The sequence below is a fragment of the Talpa europaea genome (assembly GCF_964194135.1).
Source record: "Talpa europaea genome assembly, chromosome: X".
Classification (NCBI taxonomy): Eukaryota; Metazoa; Chordata; class Mammalia; order Eulipotyphla; family Talpidae; genus Talpa; species Talpa europaea.
In genome coordinates, this window is record NC_140081.1 from 73,590,906 (window position 1) to 73,608,672 (window position 17,767).

The 17,767-nt window shown below is 35.5% G+C and overlaps 1 protein-coding gene across 6 annotated transcripts in view; it reads right to left on the reverse strand.

The window, feature by feature from the left end:
- Positions 1–660: 660 nt before the first annotated feature.
- The window catches only part of KLHL13 (kelch like family member 13), a gene marked incomplete at both ends in the record, with an annotated part of 106,549 nt that continues 89,442 nt past the window's right edge, over positions 661–17,767 (reverse strand). For all 6 annotated transcript variants that reach the window (XM_084258792.1, XM_084258791.1, XM_084258788.1 and 3 more), the window contains 3 exons: positions 661–1,148; positions 4,531–4,644; positions 11,510–12,305. In XM_084258792.1, the coding sequence (XP_084114918.1) occupies positions 661–1,148; positions 4,531–4,644; positions 11,510–12,305 (1,398 nt within the window). The remainder of the gene's footprint in view (positions 1,149–4,530; positions 4,645–11,509; positions 12,306–17,767) is intronic.

Below are 17,767 nucleotides of genomic sequence, written 5' to 3' on the forward strand. Positions count from 1 at the left end.
AGAAGGGCCATGCTGGTTTTCTTTGAATTAATATTGGTGAATTTCAGTTATTATTTCTCCTGTGTGTCTAAGAAACTTTATATGTTCTCAATGCACCCACACAGACAGGTGGGTTGACAGATATGTCAAAAATACTTTATGAAAAGAGGGAGGTAGCTCATGCGAGTTGGCAACCTTTTGTCTATTGTTTTCTGTTGGAGCAGGCTGCCTCCCTTTGAGGCATCTTACAGTCAAAGATGAAAGGAAAACTTTTGACTTTGAAGCGTAGTTAGCACAGTTGTACATTTACTATAATCCACCTTCAACTTGGTGTATTGGGCTTCCGAATGTAAGATGACAAATACCTTACACCCAGTACACAGCATCAAAAAGTACTGAAGAAACATTTTATAGACAATACCTTGGTTGTTTTTTCTTTTTTCATATGTTAAACATCAGCGTCTATGGAATACATTTCCAGAATGGTTTTGTCACCACTTTATAAACACTCTAAGCCAAACAAACAGCACAAATAACATCAATGTCATCTTTTTTTCCAATATCTGTATCAATTACTGGAGGCTAATCCTAACATACACTACTTAAGGGGGGAAGAAAAAGAAGAGAATCCAAGACACATTGCAAAGAGAGGACTACAGCATCTTAGTTGTAGGGTTGATCTTACGGTGCAGAAAGAGGGGACTCTCTAGAAGGTGATGGTGTGGTTTCTTCAGGTGGAAAAACAGTAAGTGTGCAAGCTCGGATGCCACCCAGGGACTCTGGGAGATCAAAAACCTTATGCCATTCATCTTTATCTGGATCATATTTCTGCACTATCTCTACCATACAACGATTATTCCAGGAATATCCACCAACCACATAGATTTTATTTTCAAAAACTGCGACCCCAACATCACTCTGGCCTCTTAACATGGCTGCAATTGGGGTCCACTGGTCAAGGATAGGTGAGTAGTATTCACAGCTTAAGACATCATCATAATCACTCGTTCCTCTGAAGTGATTGCCACCAATGACATAGAGCCTTTCTCCCACTGTACACATGCAATGCAGACCTCTGACGGTGGTCATCGGCGCCTTCTGAATCCATTTGTCAGTATCAGGGTCAAAGCACATGAGCTCTTTTTGGAAAGTGTCATGAGTAATTCCTCCTAAAGAATGCAAATAACAGGCATGAGGTAAACAGATTCTTATAAAAATGTAAATGTAAATAAAAGACTGTCATAATTAACTTTTGCCCATGTTATGACATTTCATATCTTATCAATGGCGTACATACAAAAATCCATCCTCTAAGGACACTTCACTAAAGAAGACATCCAGATGGCCAAAAAGCACATGAAAAAATGTTCATCATTATTTATCACCTGAGAAATGCATATCAGAACCACAAGGAGATACCATCTCACACCTGTGAGAATGGCCTATATCAAAAAGGTCAGAAATAACAAGTGCAGGTGAGGATCTGGAGAAAAAAGAACCCTTGTACACTGTTGGTGGGACTGTAGACTGGTCCAGCCCCTATGGAAAGTAGGGTGGAGGCTCCTCAAAATGTTATAATAGATCTACCATGTGATCCATCAATTCCACTCCTAGGTATCTAACTGAAAAACAAAAAATTGTAATTTGAAGGGATACATGCTCTCCAATGTTCATTGCAGCACTATTTATAACAGCCAAGTTATGGATACAACCTAAGAGCCCAAATACAAATGAGTGGATTAGGAAGATGTGGTATATCTACACAGCGGAATACTACTTAGCTATAAAGAAAAAGATATATGTATATGTTGTGTACATGGTGCACTGAAGATATGGTGCATATACACCATGGAATATTACTCAGCATTCAAAAAAGATAAACACATGCAATTTGCAGCAACATGGATGGAGCTGGAAGGGATCATGCTCAGCAAAATAAGCCAGAAAGAAAAAGAAAAATACCGGATGGTCTCACTCATAGCAGGAATCTAGAAAACCTAAATAAGAGACCAGGAAAAAGAATAACTATAAGAAAGAAAAAATCAAAATCAACAAACAACTATGAACCACAGACACACTATGGGGGGTGGGGAAAGGAGGGCTTGGGGTCAAAATAAGGGGGTTGCAATTGTATGGGGAATGTAAAAATAAAATTAAAAAAAAGAAAAGAAAAGAAAGGAACCCGTATGCATTGGTGGGAATATAAAAGAAAAAGAAAAAAATAAACTTGCATTTGTGACAACATGGATAGAACTGGAGGGGATAATACTAAGTGAAATAAACTAGAGAAAAAAGACAAATAGGGAATGGTGTCACTTATATGAAGAATATAGAGAAACAAACTAAAGGGTCCAATAGAACCAAACCAATAATAAACCTTAGAAATTTGGCTGTACAACTGAGGCTATCAGAGAGGGCGAGGGAAGTGCAACATGGTCAGGGGGCCCAATGGACTATGGTGGTGCCCTGATGGTGGGAGTGGTGCAAGGACAAACATTTAAAGGAATGAGATCCTATGCCTCTAAATCATACGCAGTGTTGTAAACCAATATTTACAATAAATAAATTAAAATTTTAAAAGCTGCCCTTTATAAATACTTTCTCTGGATTAATAAGAAAACAACATTTTTGTCTCCTTAAAGAGCAAAAATATAGCTTATATTATTGCAACAACTTTGATAGAGACCCGTGTTATTTAAGAGATTTTGCTGGATGAAAATCTATTTTGCCTCTCAGAGTTGGGACTGCAATTTATTTCAACTATCTGTTAATAGGCATGTACTCTCTAAGTGCTGAGCACGGTGACGGTACTTTAAATTCCAGTTGCCAATTTCCTCACTTGTCAAATAAGACTATTTACCCTAGTTATCTCATTAGAATTGTAACTATGAAGTTAAATGAATCAAAATGTTTTGAAAAAGCCGACTACGTTATACAAATGTATAAGCTTATAACAATATTCAGAATTTATTATTTTTTAAATTTTTGGTGGGTAGGGTAAGGGTGGGTAATGTCTTCTCCCCTCAGCATGGACATTTAAAAAGCTAAAGAATTAGAAAGCTGAATATATATATATATATATATATATATTTGGAATTTTGTATGTGCCAACAGTTTGGTTTGGATCTACTGGGGCCATATCATCAACAAATTATATTCTTAAATTAGTCTCCACAAAGAAATCAGACTATATATTCTGCATATTAGGGAGAGAAGTAAACTAAACTGGAGCTGTAGCATTCAAAGCTTTACTACCTGGTGGGCAGATGGCAATCACTGTTTTTTCCTACTTTTAAAGATTTTTTTTCTGTACTTCACAGAATTCTTGGAGAGCAAAGCTGTATTCTTTGGTTTCAAAATAAACTATGGTTGCTATCCTACTCTTGATCAGGAAGGTCATGTGTGCATTATATGCCAGTTACACCAAAGCACCACTAGAATAATTCGGATGCTTTTTTCCCCCCAGAGGATCTGGAGCGCTCATTATAATGGCATAGCAGCTACACACATGAAATAGGTAGACGGTGTAAACCACTGATTAGTGGAGCACATGATTTCCTGGGCGACTCTTTTAATATAAGCTGTCCTGTAGTTGCTCATAAATTTAACACCAGAAACCCACCAATCACACACTACAGGCCTTTCACTGATCCTTTTTGATTACAAATTTCATAAGGCAGTGTTCAGAGACTCAGACCACAAACATCACCTTAATGCCTTTTTTCTCTAGTATTATAACTGCTGGCCTGGCACCAGCAGGCCCTCAAAAGGGAAAAAACTGTAAAATGCAGACTGTGTTAGGACTGAATGATGAGAACCTGCCTAACAAAGTAAAAATTGAATAGCAGAGATAAACACTAAATGAAAAAATAAGGCTCCTTTCTAAATTGTATGGAAAGGTAATTTGAACACAAGCAATTTGAGAATGAAAGTTGCTACTGGGACTCTGAGCTAATTATCACCATTTCAGAATTTTTTATTAGAAAATTACAAGTGCATGTGACTGTATACACACACACGAATACATGTAATCGACATAGATTTATGCAATGACACCAGGGCAGAACCCCATCATAATACAAAGAGAAAGAGAAATACGTATTATAAACATTATTATGAATTATATATGTATATTGTAAGCAAGTTTAATGAACAGTAGCCCTTACATGTTATGTAGTGATATATTTTCCTCATCATTCAGCTAAATTTTAAACAAAAATGAATTAACTTTAGCTATATAGAATATGAATGGTGGTTATTAAGAGTACAGAGGATGGGGGCCCAAAGGTAAAATGCAGCTGAACACTTTTCAATTAATTCTAAGCTATGCATTTACAGGAGAATTGGTTTGCTGCTAGTCTTACGAACTTACAGTCTGCCAAAGGCATTGATGGGTAGGTGCACACACACAATATTTTCTAAAATCAACATGAAATATATTTTGATGATCCACTTTTTCTGGGTTATTATTAACTCTGTGGAAAACTGGCGACATAGTTAAAAGTTTATGGATTATATTAATTGCATTGCATTTGCATTCTAATTGTTTACCTGAAATATACATTACTCCTCCATACACAGTTCCAGCATGGCCATAATGGGGCTCACTCATTTTGGCAACGTAGGTCCACTCATTTGTTCTTGGATTGTAACATTCCACTGTAGCTGTTGTTAAAAAAAGAGAAAAGAAAAGAAAATGATTTTTGATTTCAAGTTTAGCAATTATTCTTCCCAATAATATCCAAATAACTGAAACATATTGATTAGGCATGAGATATTCTTCGAGGGTCTTTTATATTAATTATTGAGGTTGTATTAATGATACATGTTCCATGTGATTAGATAATACAATAATCTGATACATTTCTGTCATTGCACACATTGGTATAATTTCCTCTCTTTTAGTATCTTGTTACATCTTTATAATTTGACATTTCTCCCATTTTTTTTTTGCTCTAAAAATGTGGGAAGATGAAAAAAATCACGGGAAAAAACTTCTATTCTTGTCTCCCTAATTACCATGTCATACAGGAAACAAAGTTAATAGGTAAGAAGCAAAATTTTAAGTTGAGAATGAAAGTTGTATACTGCCTTCTCTGTGTCCTGATGCTTACTGCTTTATTTCATACCCAGACAGCTAGATTAACACTGACAGTCATTTTTCTACATTAACACATTAAGGCCAATAGTTTGTACATATCCATTACTACCGCAGCCACCACTGCTCTTAACCTGAAGTGACTGGTGGCATAATATGAATTTTTTTTTTATTTTAACAGGGGTAATTCTTCTCAGTAATAACTTTATCATCTTGAACAGAATGTATATTGGAGAAGTGACCTCAACTTAGTTAAATATCAATTTGTTATAACCTCAAGAACAGAATGATGACAAGCCAGACAGAAAAGGTGATCATTTCTTAAATAAAGGCAGAATGAAATAGGGCTGTTACAAAGACTATGGGTAAAATGCAAAGTCTAGATTGATTTGAAAAGTTTATACTATTTATTGGAGACACTGTCAGTTGCTAACCCAATTTCTTGTCTCTCCTTGCCTGGCTTTTGTATTGCTAACAAAGACTGTTCAGAGATGCACTATGCCACTCAAAATAAAATTTAAATTAGCAAGTTCCCTTGAAGCTGGAGTTGACTATATGAGATAGTTCTAGGAAATGAAATGGAAGCATAAGTCTACTGAGATGGGGTTATTTGATCAAGTTCCTGGAATAAGATTTGGTTACTTGCAGTCAAATGAAATCCTAACTCATGAGCCATCCTTTGAACAAGATTTCCTATTAAAAAATAATAAAGTGAGAACAGGCAAAACTAGAAAGAGAGACTAATTTTCTACTCTATTCAATAACTGCATTTCTTCATCAAAGTCAACGTGGAAGTTCTTACTTCTTATCTAATGACACCTACATTAGACCATTCCTCAGATCCCTTTTTCACTTATTTGAGCTTTGAATTTTTAGTCTTATTACAAAAGCTTTTACTATTCTTATTTTGATCTCATTAGTTTTGTTTATTGCTTCAGGCTTAGAACCTTATTATCTCTTTCTTCTACACCCTTCCATTAAATGGCAAGATCTTACAAAACTGGCACAAAAAAATAAGAGCTATTTCTACAATTAATGACAAGCTAAAACTGCCACATACTCTTAGTAATATTTTTGACTACTTCCAGTCACTTATGTCTTCTCTAGTGTTCACTTGCCTTTGTCATGACTTTCACGAAATTGACAAGCAAAATCCTACTCAATGTGCATTATCATCTCTCTCTTTCTCTCCGCTTATAGAGGATTTAGCATATTGATTGGTACTTGGCATCAACAAGTAATTAATGGTGGCAGGGTTTTATCTGATAAAAGTAGTGTTATCATTCATCCTATCAATAAAGGGGTTTTAAAAGACTTCCAGAGACCATCTTTTCTATCTATTTGATATGAAAGACAGGTGTTACTATATTTCTATGCTTTTCTTAATGAAGAATTCTGCTTTGAACTTATTCTAGAGTGCAAAAGTCTAATTCAGTTTCCATTAGTTTCCTTTTCATTCTTTTTATAGTAGAGCTAGAAGTTGAATAGCTATTCACTCTTTATGATTATTAAACTCTCCTATGTTGAAAGATAACGTTGTCCTTCTGTCAGCGAGTTACATTCCTTTGTTAACAAGGTTCATAGAATCCATTGATACTTTCTCATCTAGGAGTCCCTCAGTGAAAGATGGCTGTTAATTACCAAAAACATAACTAAGTAGTAGTTCAACATCCCTAAACTTTTCTTCTTCCTGCAAAAAAAAAAAGTCCATCTCCTTTAGCTTTTCCAATAATTTAATCTTTGTCAAATTTTATACTTTCTATGCAGAATTGCTGTTATTGTTATAGAATACATCTCATTAAAATATACATGCATGCTCTTATTTCTATTCTCCATGTTTACAAGGCATGAGATATAGGTTAGTGCCAACAACCTTGACAGTGGGAAGAGGCAATGAATACTACAAGGCAAAGAGAACAAAGCAGTGGTTCCAGCTTAGTCTATAAGAGATGGGAATGGCAATGAGACAATTGGGGAAAATTTGGCCTATAAGTCAAATCCAGTTTGTTGTCTGCTTCTAATTTGGCCTATACAATAAAAACATGAATAGTTTTTACAGTTTTAAAGAGTTGAAAAAAATCAAAGAATATTTTGTTACAAATGAAAATTTTATGGAATTCAAAATTTGGAGTTCAAATATAAAGTTTTATTACCCACTTGTTTATAAATTGTTGACAGCTGCTTTTGCGAGAGAAAAATCAAGCAGAGTGGATTAGTTGTAACAGAGATCCTATGCCCTTTTACAGAAGTTTGCTGACCCCTATTCTAGAGAATCATCTTCAGTAATATGGCAGTCTCATATTTAAATGAGAGACCCTCTTCAATTTAGAATTATATTAGGTTGGTAATTTTATATATCTCATCAAGGATTCTTATTTTCTCAGGTGATTTCACTGGAGTCCAGAATTGGTCCCAAGGCAATTTACTTATTCTTTGAGATCAGGAAACATATTAGACCTGAAGAAAAGCTACCTGGACAGTAATGGCTTCCACAGAGGGGCAGTGGTGGTGCTGTCCTCTTTAGAATCCTAGAGTGCTGGCTGGTGATGGGTTGCTTAAGGAAGAAAATCCCAAACCCATTAAGGAATTTAGAGGCATCTGAGAAATTCCAGTAATTCTATTGTGCATTTATTAAAAAAACTAACAACCTTTCTATTAGTTATTTCATTAGTTGAAAGCTTGACTTAATAATATTTAACTGCAGTAAAAGATATCTGAGTTGTCATATTTCTCTTCAATATAGAAAACCTCAATGGTAGATCGATTTCTTATATGACATAATTTTGAAGATGCCAGAAATAACTGACTCCTTTTTCACCTACGTGACATCTACTCTAAGCTTCCCCTAGTTTCCCATTATGCCCGGTGTCAAAGGAAAGTGGTGTTTCTGAGGAATTATATTTCAGCAATAAAATAGGCTCAAGCACACACCAGTAGCATCTTTTTGATGTGCTATGGGCTTGGTTCCACACATTCCAGAAAGGATTTTAAAACATGAAATGCATTAAAATGATCTAAAATGTCTTGCATGTTGCCACTGCTTTCTTTTTGTAATTGTACCTAAGCAGTGGTTATTGTGTGTATGAGCATAAATGATGTACTGGTACTAATGAACCTGTTAAAATGTTAAATGACTCTATCATCAATCCCCATTCCATGCCACCCATAAAAAAAAAAATGCTTGTAAGACAGGAGAAATTTAAAAAACCCAAACTCAAACTCTAGAAGGCTGACTATAGAACTGAGGCTAAAGGACAGGGAGAGGGAGAGTGGGGAGCAAAATAGGGAGGGGGCCCAATGGTCTATGGTAGAGGACTATGGGCACTTTGGAGGTGGGTATGGCAAGATATATCTGAAGAGGTGAGATCCTATACCTCTAAAGCATATACAATGTTGTCAACTAATGCTTCCTCAATAAGAAAATGTACAATTAAAATTAATTAAATTAAATTAAAACCCAGCCTCTGGATGGAACATTCAGAAATATAAGCAAGAGGGCCTCCCTGGTGGCACAGGAATTAAGCGCTGGACTGCGAAGCTGCCCTCAGCCTCTGCAGCGCCGGTTCGATCCCTGGCCACCAGTGAGGGTCCCACATGGCACGCAGACCTTTCCTGCTGTGCCCACTGCTCCCGTCAGCAATGTATTTCGTCAGTCTGCCTGTTCTGCTCCCCACTCTGGCTCTGGTGAATCCTCTCACCCTCCCGTGCTTCTGACTGTACACAGTGCTTGTATAAATAAATAAATAAATCTTAAAAAAAAAAAAGAAATATAAGCTAGAGTTTCTTTAGAAATCTGCTATCCTACAAAAACAATCAGCCTCAGAAATCTGGAATGGGCAGCAAATACACATACTTTTCTTATTACTACAAAGAGAAACATTAAGATAGAATTCAAAAGAACTCATTGACATTGTTCTCTTGGGAGACAATCAGGGCAGGTTATATCAGGTTTGGTTACCTCAGTAATACAGAGTTTGACAAGATGGGACAGTTTACTTCTTGCTCCTACGTGAGTATAAAATAGAAGAAACTCAAGAAAGATGGACTACATTAGAAAACAAAACATGAAGTCTCTTGCTTCTTAGTTTTATATAAAGACTAAGACTCTTTTTGACTGGAAGATTCTCTTAGAATCAAGACTCCTGATTTGAGTGCACTTAATAAGTCGATCACATGATTTATAAAACCCTTCAACATATTTTAACTTAAAATATTTACTACAGAGCAAATTTGCTGGGTATGCTGATTTCAAGCAATTATTTTCTATAAAAGTTCAGTTTTAAATTATAGGAGATAATTTCAAAAGGAAAGAAGTATCATATAGTTGGCCTTTAAGTAGAATTAGAGTTATTTCTCAGTATTGAGGGTTTGTGTCTATAACAATTATCACAGGTGTATGTGTGCAAAATGCAGTTTGTGAATCAAGACAAAAATGAACCTATATTTGCCATCGATAGAATATTATTCAGAATATTTAAACCATTATCTCTTGGATTAAACTTTGGGAGATTATGCTTTTAAAGTCTAATATAATCAAATTGTTATGAATTTAGGAATAGCCCATGAAAGGTATGATTCTCATTCCTTTTCATTTTGAAACTGAAACACAAAAGACTGGTTTTAATAAGAGATGGAGGGGCTGATTTCTGAGGTCCCAAGGAAGTCAGCTACTTGGCTCAAAACCATAGTCTACTTCTTATTGCTAATTGAGTATAACATGGGAAGAGCACTAACAGGGTGGGGATTCAATCAAAAAAATGAAGTGGTTAGCTTTTTGATTTATGCAATAACTCTCCTTGGCCAGAAGATAATAAATTCTCAGAAGAATAAAATTTCTAGTTAAAATGAGGAACAATAAATTGAAAACTCAGTAGTGGCATATTAATGGGGGTGGTAGCATCACTGAGCAAGTGCTGACTAAAAAGGGAGCTATTTCCTTTGAGAAAAGAAGCTTCAAAATGACCGCTATGTGCCAGGGTTGATGGCCTATAATTTGTTTACTGGTAAAGATTATCTTATACCAGTGGTTTTTCTAAGACAGCACCAAGTCACCATTTGCATCTTTCGGGTGTTTTCTGATACCATAAATTCAAAATAGTGTAATAACATGAAATGAAGCATATGGGGTAGCTGAGGACACCTGCAATGACACTTCTACACCACATGTACCTCCAAAGCTTTTGAAAGTCTGATTATTAAAATATATTAGAAAACCTTTGTAGTTCATGATCTGACACCTAGTTCAATCTTGAAAATTTGATCTTAGAAAAACAATGTTATGTCAACAGAAAAACAACAAACAAAACAAAAAACTAATGGTTAGGAAAGATCAATAACATTAAGAACATGTGAATTCCAAAAAGTGGCCTGGTATGCTATAAAGTGTAAGAGCTGAGAGCAGTTCTTTTTGATCCCAATAGCTTATTTCAAATCCACTAAATTATCTTTTATTTCTTAGAATACTGAAGAAAAAAGATTTTTTTAAAGAAAACTAGTCTGATAATTACTCTGAATTACCCAGAGTTAATGCCAATATTTTAAATTTCCCCAGCATTTATGAAGCCTAGGAATACTGGCCAACTACAAGGACTCTATAAAGGAGAATAAAACAAGAGGGATGAAATATGACAATAGTGATGGTAATAACCTGTATGGAAGGGACAACATAAAATGTGGTCTTCCTGACTTCCTTTTTGGACAGCTCTCTCCTTCCAGTATTACCTAAAATAATAGAATTGTACCTTCTAGTGTCAATTTATGGGGCCAAAGCACTGCTATACTAACTGTACTTGTGATTGATCTTTAGATTAGGAAGACAAAAATGTGAATATCAGATTAAGTTTACCAGATCAGTTTAGAGTGAAGAAAACTTTGGGTATTTCAAGACAGAATGATTTTTAAAACTCAGTCACAGATCATAATACTTTCAATAAATACACTTTAGACAATACTGAACTTTCTATATTTAATCCATAGAGAAAATCATCTTATTATGTGGTCTCTGATATATTATAGATTATGTAAAACGATAAGCAATAAAAGTAAGGAAGGATTAAAACCTATTCAGTAATTTGTGAGATTTTTAAATGGAAAATGAGGAAACATACCAAATGTCTATCCAATATTCTATCACAATTTAAATGAATGCAATATATTCTGTAGTTGGATCTTTAAGAAAAAACCACTCATAATGCACAAATAAATTATCCTGCAACATACTGATGTATTTAGAAAACATAATTCATACCCTGGCCATCAGTATCGGCCCAGATAAGGCATACCGATTGTCTCTGATATTTTCTAAGAAAAACCATTTAAAATCAAACCCTAGTAACATTGTTTTTGTTTTCATTTAGAACTGCTTATTTTCTGATTTAACGAGAATTTGGGGGTAAAGAAATTAGACTTTATGCTTAAGTTAAATGCACTTACGCAGTTCTCCAGCTGCATTGCGCCCACCAACTGCATACAAATATCCTTTGAGGGCACTTAGGTGGAAGAAGGTGCGCTTTTCATTTAAAGATGCAACTTGCATCCATTTATTGTATCGAGGGTCAAATCTGAAGACTGTATCGACTGCCGTTTTTCCTTTTGTGTCATAATTACTCTGTCCACCAACGACATAAAGGAAATTTCCAATGACGGCAATGCCATGCTGGTACCTTGGGGCATCCATGGGGGCTAGGGATTTCCATTCATGGGCCTTTTCATCATACATGCGCAATTCCTTGCTGACAACCAGCTGCTGCCTCAGAACTCCTCCCAGTGTAACCAAATGAGTGGTGTCAGAGCGAATGGCAGTCCTGTCTGACTGCATAACTGGCTGCATATATGGCATCATTTGGTAATTGCTGGCTTCCAAAAGGAGATTCACACAAGTATTGTCAGTTCTCATGAAATCCACGGTTTGCACATAATTAATGAGCTCCTGTGGTGTCATCAGAGGAAAGCGTATGTTCTTCATTAATTTTGCAGCAAAGTCCATCCGAGGCTCTTCCAGACGTAGCCAGCGACAGGTAGCCTTAAAGAGCTCCAGTTCAGTGCAGTGCTTAAGGCTGTTACTGGAAAGCACGAAGGCAAGCCTCTCAAAAGGGAGTTTCAAGAACTCCCCGGTGCTCAGCAATGCAGGAAAATTCTTCAAGACGAAACTGTTAACGTATTTATCCACTTCTGTCAGATTGTAGGTATTGGCAATCCGTCCAACTTCGACACAATTGTCTAAAGTGACCTATTATGTCAATGAAAAAAAAATTAAAAACATGACTATTTTCAAGACATTCTTATCTGGATAAGATAAATACCTGTTCTGGGATAAATTATGCTTTTTGCTGCCCATATAACTATAAATACACAGTGTACCTAAACATATTAATGATCTCAAGAGAATTCACAAATCACCTTTACCTAATCCAGTAGAAGGGTGACTAAAAGAAAATGATCATTCAAAGTCAGTAGGCTAGAAGTTACTCTAGCAAACAATGATTTTACTTGACCATGGCAAAAATAATTACTGTTCTCAACTAAAACGTGTATGTTTTCCCCTAATAAAATTCTGGCCAGATGGAAATTTTGGAAAAATAGAAGCCTATTCTAGTATGGGTTCAGTGAAAAGTGACATAATTAGAATCATATTAAAACACGGCGAGAGTGAGTCCTGGTAGAAAAACTGGATCTGATCCTTGCACTGGGCCCAACAGCCAACAAGAATGAGAATATTCTGTTTGAAAGGACTACATGAGCATGGGAATCATGTTCTTAAGGGATGAGTCTGTATCAAATGACTCACATAGTTTAGTTAGTTTCTGGTACCTATGACAGCAGCTTGCAAGGTAGTTTTCCTTAGTCACTGTCTTATGCTCAACATATTTCTAGCTCTGATTGGGGTGAAAATAAGCCCAGAAAAATTCCTGAGCACAGAGCATAAAATATAACAAAACTAGAAACCAAGAGGAAGAGATATGCTACAGCGGTCACTCTCAGCAGGAGCCCTTGGCAAGGCTCTAATAGATTGAAAGGTCAAAAGTGAAAAGAGGAAAATCAAATTTTGCAAGCAATAAATCACTAAACCAGCCTACCACACAAATTTCTCAGTGTGTGTATACAAACATAGAGACAGGCCACAGGCAAACAACTCAAATGTTTTTCTTAACTTTGTCAAGATATGTGCTAACTAATGTCACATAAACATCACTGATGCAATTCTATTGTTAACTGATAGGCAGATAGTAAAGAGGAAATTGGCTAATCCTTCTATTATCCCTTTATTTAAAAGCTGAAATGAAACTAAAATCACTATCCCTCTGCATTAAATAATAGCCAATTAAGTTATGATTCCACTGGATGCCTTAAGGCTAATACACATATACACACAAAGTTATTTTCACAGATTAATTACCTCAAGAAAAATGTGAACTCTCAATTTCCTTTATAGAAATGATAAAAAGTTAATAACTTATATTTACTACTATACATTAAAACTTACCTAAGACAAACTGTAACACACAAAACTAGGAAAAATAAGAAATCATGGGCCTTTAGAATATATAGAGTTTAACACTCTTCCATACCTCAAGTTTCTAATATGGTGATTAAAAAGCACATTTTAATACAATTTTAGGAGTGGCAGATTGGTGTCTCATAAAATTTTAAGTTGTGCGAATGACGTTATAATTACAATTGTGGATCAATTTTAAAAAGTCTGCATTTTGTTTTGCTGGAAAATTCTACTTCCACACTGTTAGGGACACCACAAGAAGCTGGAGTCAGTAAAATAAGGGCGCCTTTGCTATGAAGAACACTGTGTGGTGAACCAAAGGAAGTGTCCAAAAGTCTACAGATGGAGCCACTGCCACATTGCAGAAATAAGGAGCTTGACATAAAGACCTGACCCCTCATGTCTGTAGGGGTACTTTTAGGATAAGAGACCCAAATTTAAGAGGCCTTACATCTTCCCAATCACAACTCTTGACAATTACTTCTGTAAGATCAGGGAGTTGCTTTGAAGTTATGAATAGCATTTCCCCTTTAACAATTAACTAAGTTTGTTGGAAACCAACCTCCTTTAGTTAACTGAAAATGTTACAAATTAACTAGAAATCCTCTTTCCTTTAAAAAGAAAAAACAGTTAAGTTTTCTTCTGTGCCAAAAACTCCAAGAAGAGGAGCCAGTTACTTAGTGAAATCAGAGAAATTGGTCTCTTAGGCCCAGGTCCTCAGTTTGGCTCTGAATAACCTCTTTAATAAATTTCTCTTTTACTAAACTGGGAATTAGCTTCACAGAGGCGATTATTTCCGTCTACAATACCTAATTGCTCAAATCACTTCAGGTGGAAGGGATTCCTGTTAGGAGTAATAGTTTCAGTTTCTCAGCCAAGTAAGAAACATCCCTTGCCCAGAGCAAGGACAATCTGCACTTTTTTTTTTTAAAGATTTATTTAATTAATTTATTTATTTATTTATACACGCGCTGGGTACAGTCAGAAGCGCAGGAGGGTGAGAGGATTCACCAGTCAGAGCGGGGAGCAGAGCAGGCAGAAGGACCGAAGTACACTGCTGAGGGGAGCAGCGGGCAGCAGGAGAGGTCTGCGCACCATGTGGGACCCTCCTCCGGTGGCCGGGGAGCAGCCGGGGATCGAACTGGCGCTGCAGAGGCTGCAGGCAGCTTCGCAACCCAGCGCTCAACCGCTGCGCCACCGGGGAGGCCCACAACCTGCACTTTTGAATGCATTTACTAGTATAGATAAGCAAAGGTTGATGACAACACAAAAACAATTTCCAAATATGCAGATTCTTATCATTATTGATATGATTACAAATAAAAATGAAGAATGGATACTTCAAATGGACAAAATGACACCATCAGTTATTAAGTCACCAAATTTAAATCTAAATATATAGCATATAAAGTAAGCCAAGATAAAAAATTAAAAACCAAATGGCATAATTTGGAAATGGGATTTACTACCTTCACCTTTTTCCTCTTCAACTTCATGAAATAAGAAAACAATCACTAAAATAACTGGAGAAAGAAACCTACCCTTTATTTAAGAGTATTTGGGAAATACCAGTACACTCAGACATACACATACCTAGGACTGGAGAAGATTTTAACAGACTCTAGTCAATAAGAATAGGGGCCTCGTCTTAAAAATCAACAGAGAATGATATTTCATAATCTTCCAAATTGAATCTTGATAAAAAGACTAAGTATTTTCTATAGCTCATGTACAATAGCTGCTACACAGAGGGTCTATAACAAAGGTTAAATACTATGATTATCAGCAATATAAAAATTAAAGGAAGTGATGGTAGATACTACTAACAATGGAATACCTGTTGTCTTAACATAGCAAATTACCAGAACTTTATTAATTTAAAAATGAGGCTCAGATAAGAAAAATATGTAATAGGAAATTAATTTCTATAAAGTACAAGTAACCCAAAGATAAAAATTAATTGCAGATTCTAGGGATTTAGAAGCAAAGTGTAAAACAACAGTTAACAATATAGGCAGATCACGAATGATGGACTAATGATAAGTAATTTTTGGAAAAAGACAGGATTATTCAATTACAGTTCATTTCAATCCACTTCTCAGTTATAATCCTTAAAAGTGCTTTAGCTGGCATGTCCCCAAATATTTGGCCTCAGTAATATAACATAATACAGCTTATGAATATAAAAGAATACATTACATTTTGAAAACATTAAATATGAAGATTTAAGCTCAGTTTTTAAAAAGCCAACAATTTTCAAGTAGAGAAAAACCTTAATTTTAACTGAATACATGGCCAAAATTGGGAAGAAGAGTTATTACAGAAGTTAATCCAAATAATTATATTAATGTTTTATTTAAAGCACAGAGAAGCAAAAAAAGGACAAAATTTCCTAACCATTTATAAGAACCAATAAAGTTGTTCTTAAAATAATCAACTGTACATTTAAGTTTCCTTGATATAAATTATTATAAATCATTCCATTACAAACAACCTTCATGGTCATCCTAAAGGCAGTTCCAAGCATTATAATTTTCAAAGTGGTATTCTCACTAACATTCTATAATCACTACTGCTGTATTAAACTGTTCAGATGACACGAGATGCACTTAAACATTGTCATTAAGATAACGTGATATTTTAATGTCAGATTTCAGCTGAAATCTGATGTTATTTTGTTGATTATCGATATACAAATTCCCATTTAAGAATAAAAAAGCAAAGGAATCTCTGCTTTTGTTAGGGAAATGCAGAGAATAAAAAATTAGCTGGCAACATTTGGTGGACTCCTTAGTCAATGTACCAAATTTTCCTAGTTTATTAAAACTGGAGAGCTTGACATCAAGAACAACCAACACAGAGAAAGACTATATTCACAAAAAAAGATTGGAAAAAAATAAAACAAGCTACTCTGAGGGGCAGAGGATCTAACAGGCATCTTTTTCTGGGGCTTTCCACCATTAATATTACTGGGTACAGGGAATGGCTTTTGGGTAAGAAGAACATAAGGTGATTAAAAAATGAAAACCTTTCTCTCTCAGTCTTTTGTCTTTCTTCAGATGCTAAATGCATACAACCCATGGTGTCTGGTAGAATCCAATTCTCTTATTCCTTTGCACTTTGAATGCACTTCACTTATTGGATCAAATATAAATTACTATAATCATTCTTGGGGAGAAGAATTAGAATGAGTTGAGGCTGGGTCTCTTCTACAAAGTCCCAGAAGGCAGATGGGCAAAAATGAAGTGGTCAAATTTATAGGCAAGAGTGGTATTTAGAATATTTAACAACCAGTACAATCCAGGTACCAACAAACCAGAACAGATGCTCAACCATAAACCATAAACAACCAGTAGGTATCTGGGTTCTACTTGCTGAATATCATCACTGACAATAAGAAAGTCCAGACTGGTTTGGTGGTAAGGGAAACAGGTTTGATCCATTGTAGAATTCTATACTCAACTTTTTCTATAACGTGCACTGAATCTCCCCAGAGGTTAGAAAAATTATCTTAAAAGACAACTTTCTCAATTTTTATGGATAAATCCAAAACTACAAATGCCACACAGGAAATCCTCATGTCAAGTTCTCAAAGCTTGATGTAAAAGAAACTTTTTTCCAATGATTTTTTGATTTCCTTCATTGCTCCCATAAAAGAATCTCTTTTCCTTGCCTTTGGCCTTTTTCCCACATACCGACCTTTGGTGTTTCCCACCATCTCCAGCTCTTCATAGTTCTCAGTCCTCTCCATAAAATTCTTATACATTTCAAATTGAAACTAAAAAAACAATCCAAAAGATCAATGAAACCAAGAGCTGGTTCTTTGAAAAAATCAATAAAATAGACAAACCCCTAGCCAGGCTCACAAAGGAAAAAAGGGAGAAAGCACAAATGAACAGGATCATCAATGAAAGAGGAGAAATCACAACGGACACAGCAGAAATCAAAAGAATAATCAGTAACTACTATGAACAGTTATATGGAAACAAGTTTAACAATCTAGAGGAGATGGACAAATTCCTACAACTCTACAATCACCCAAAGCTAGATAAAGAAGAAATAGAACACCTAAACAGACCAATTACAATTAGCGAAATTGAAATGGTAATCAAAAACCTCCCCAAAAACAAAAGCCCAGGACCTGATGGATTTACAAATGAATTCTACCAAACATTCAGAGACGAATTAGTGCCTAT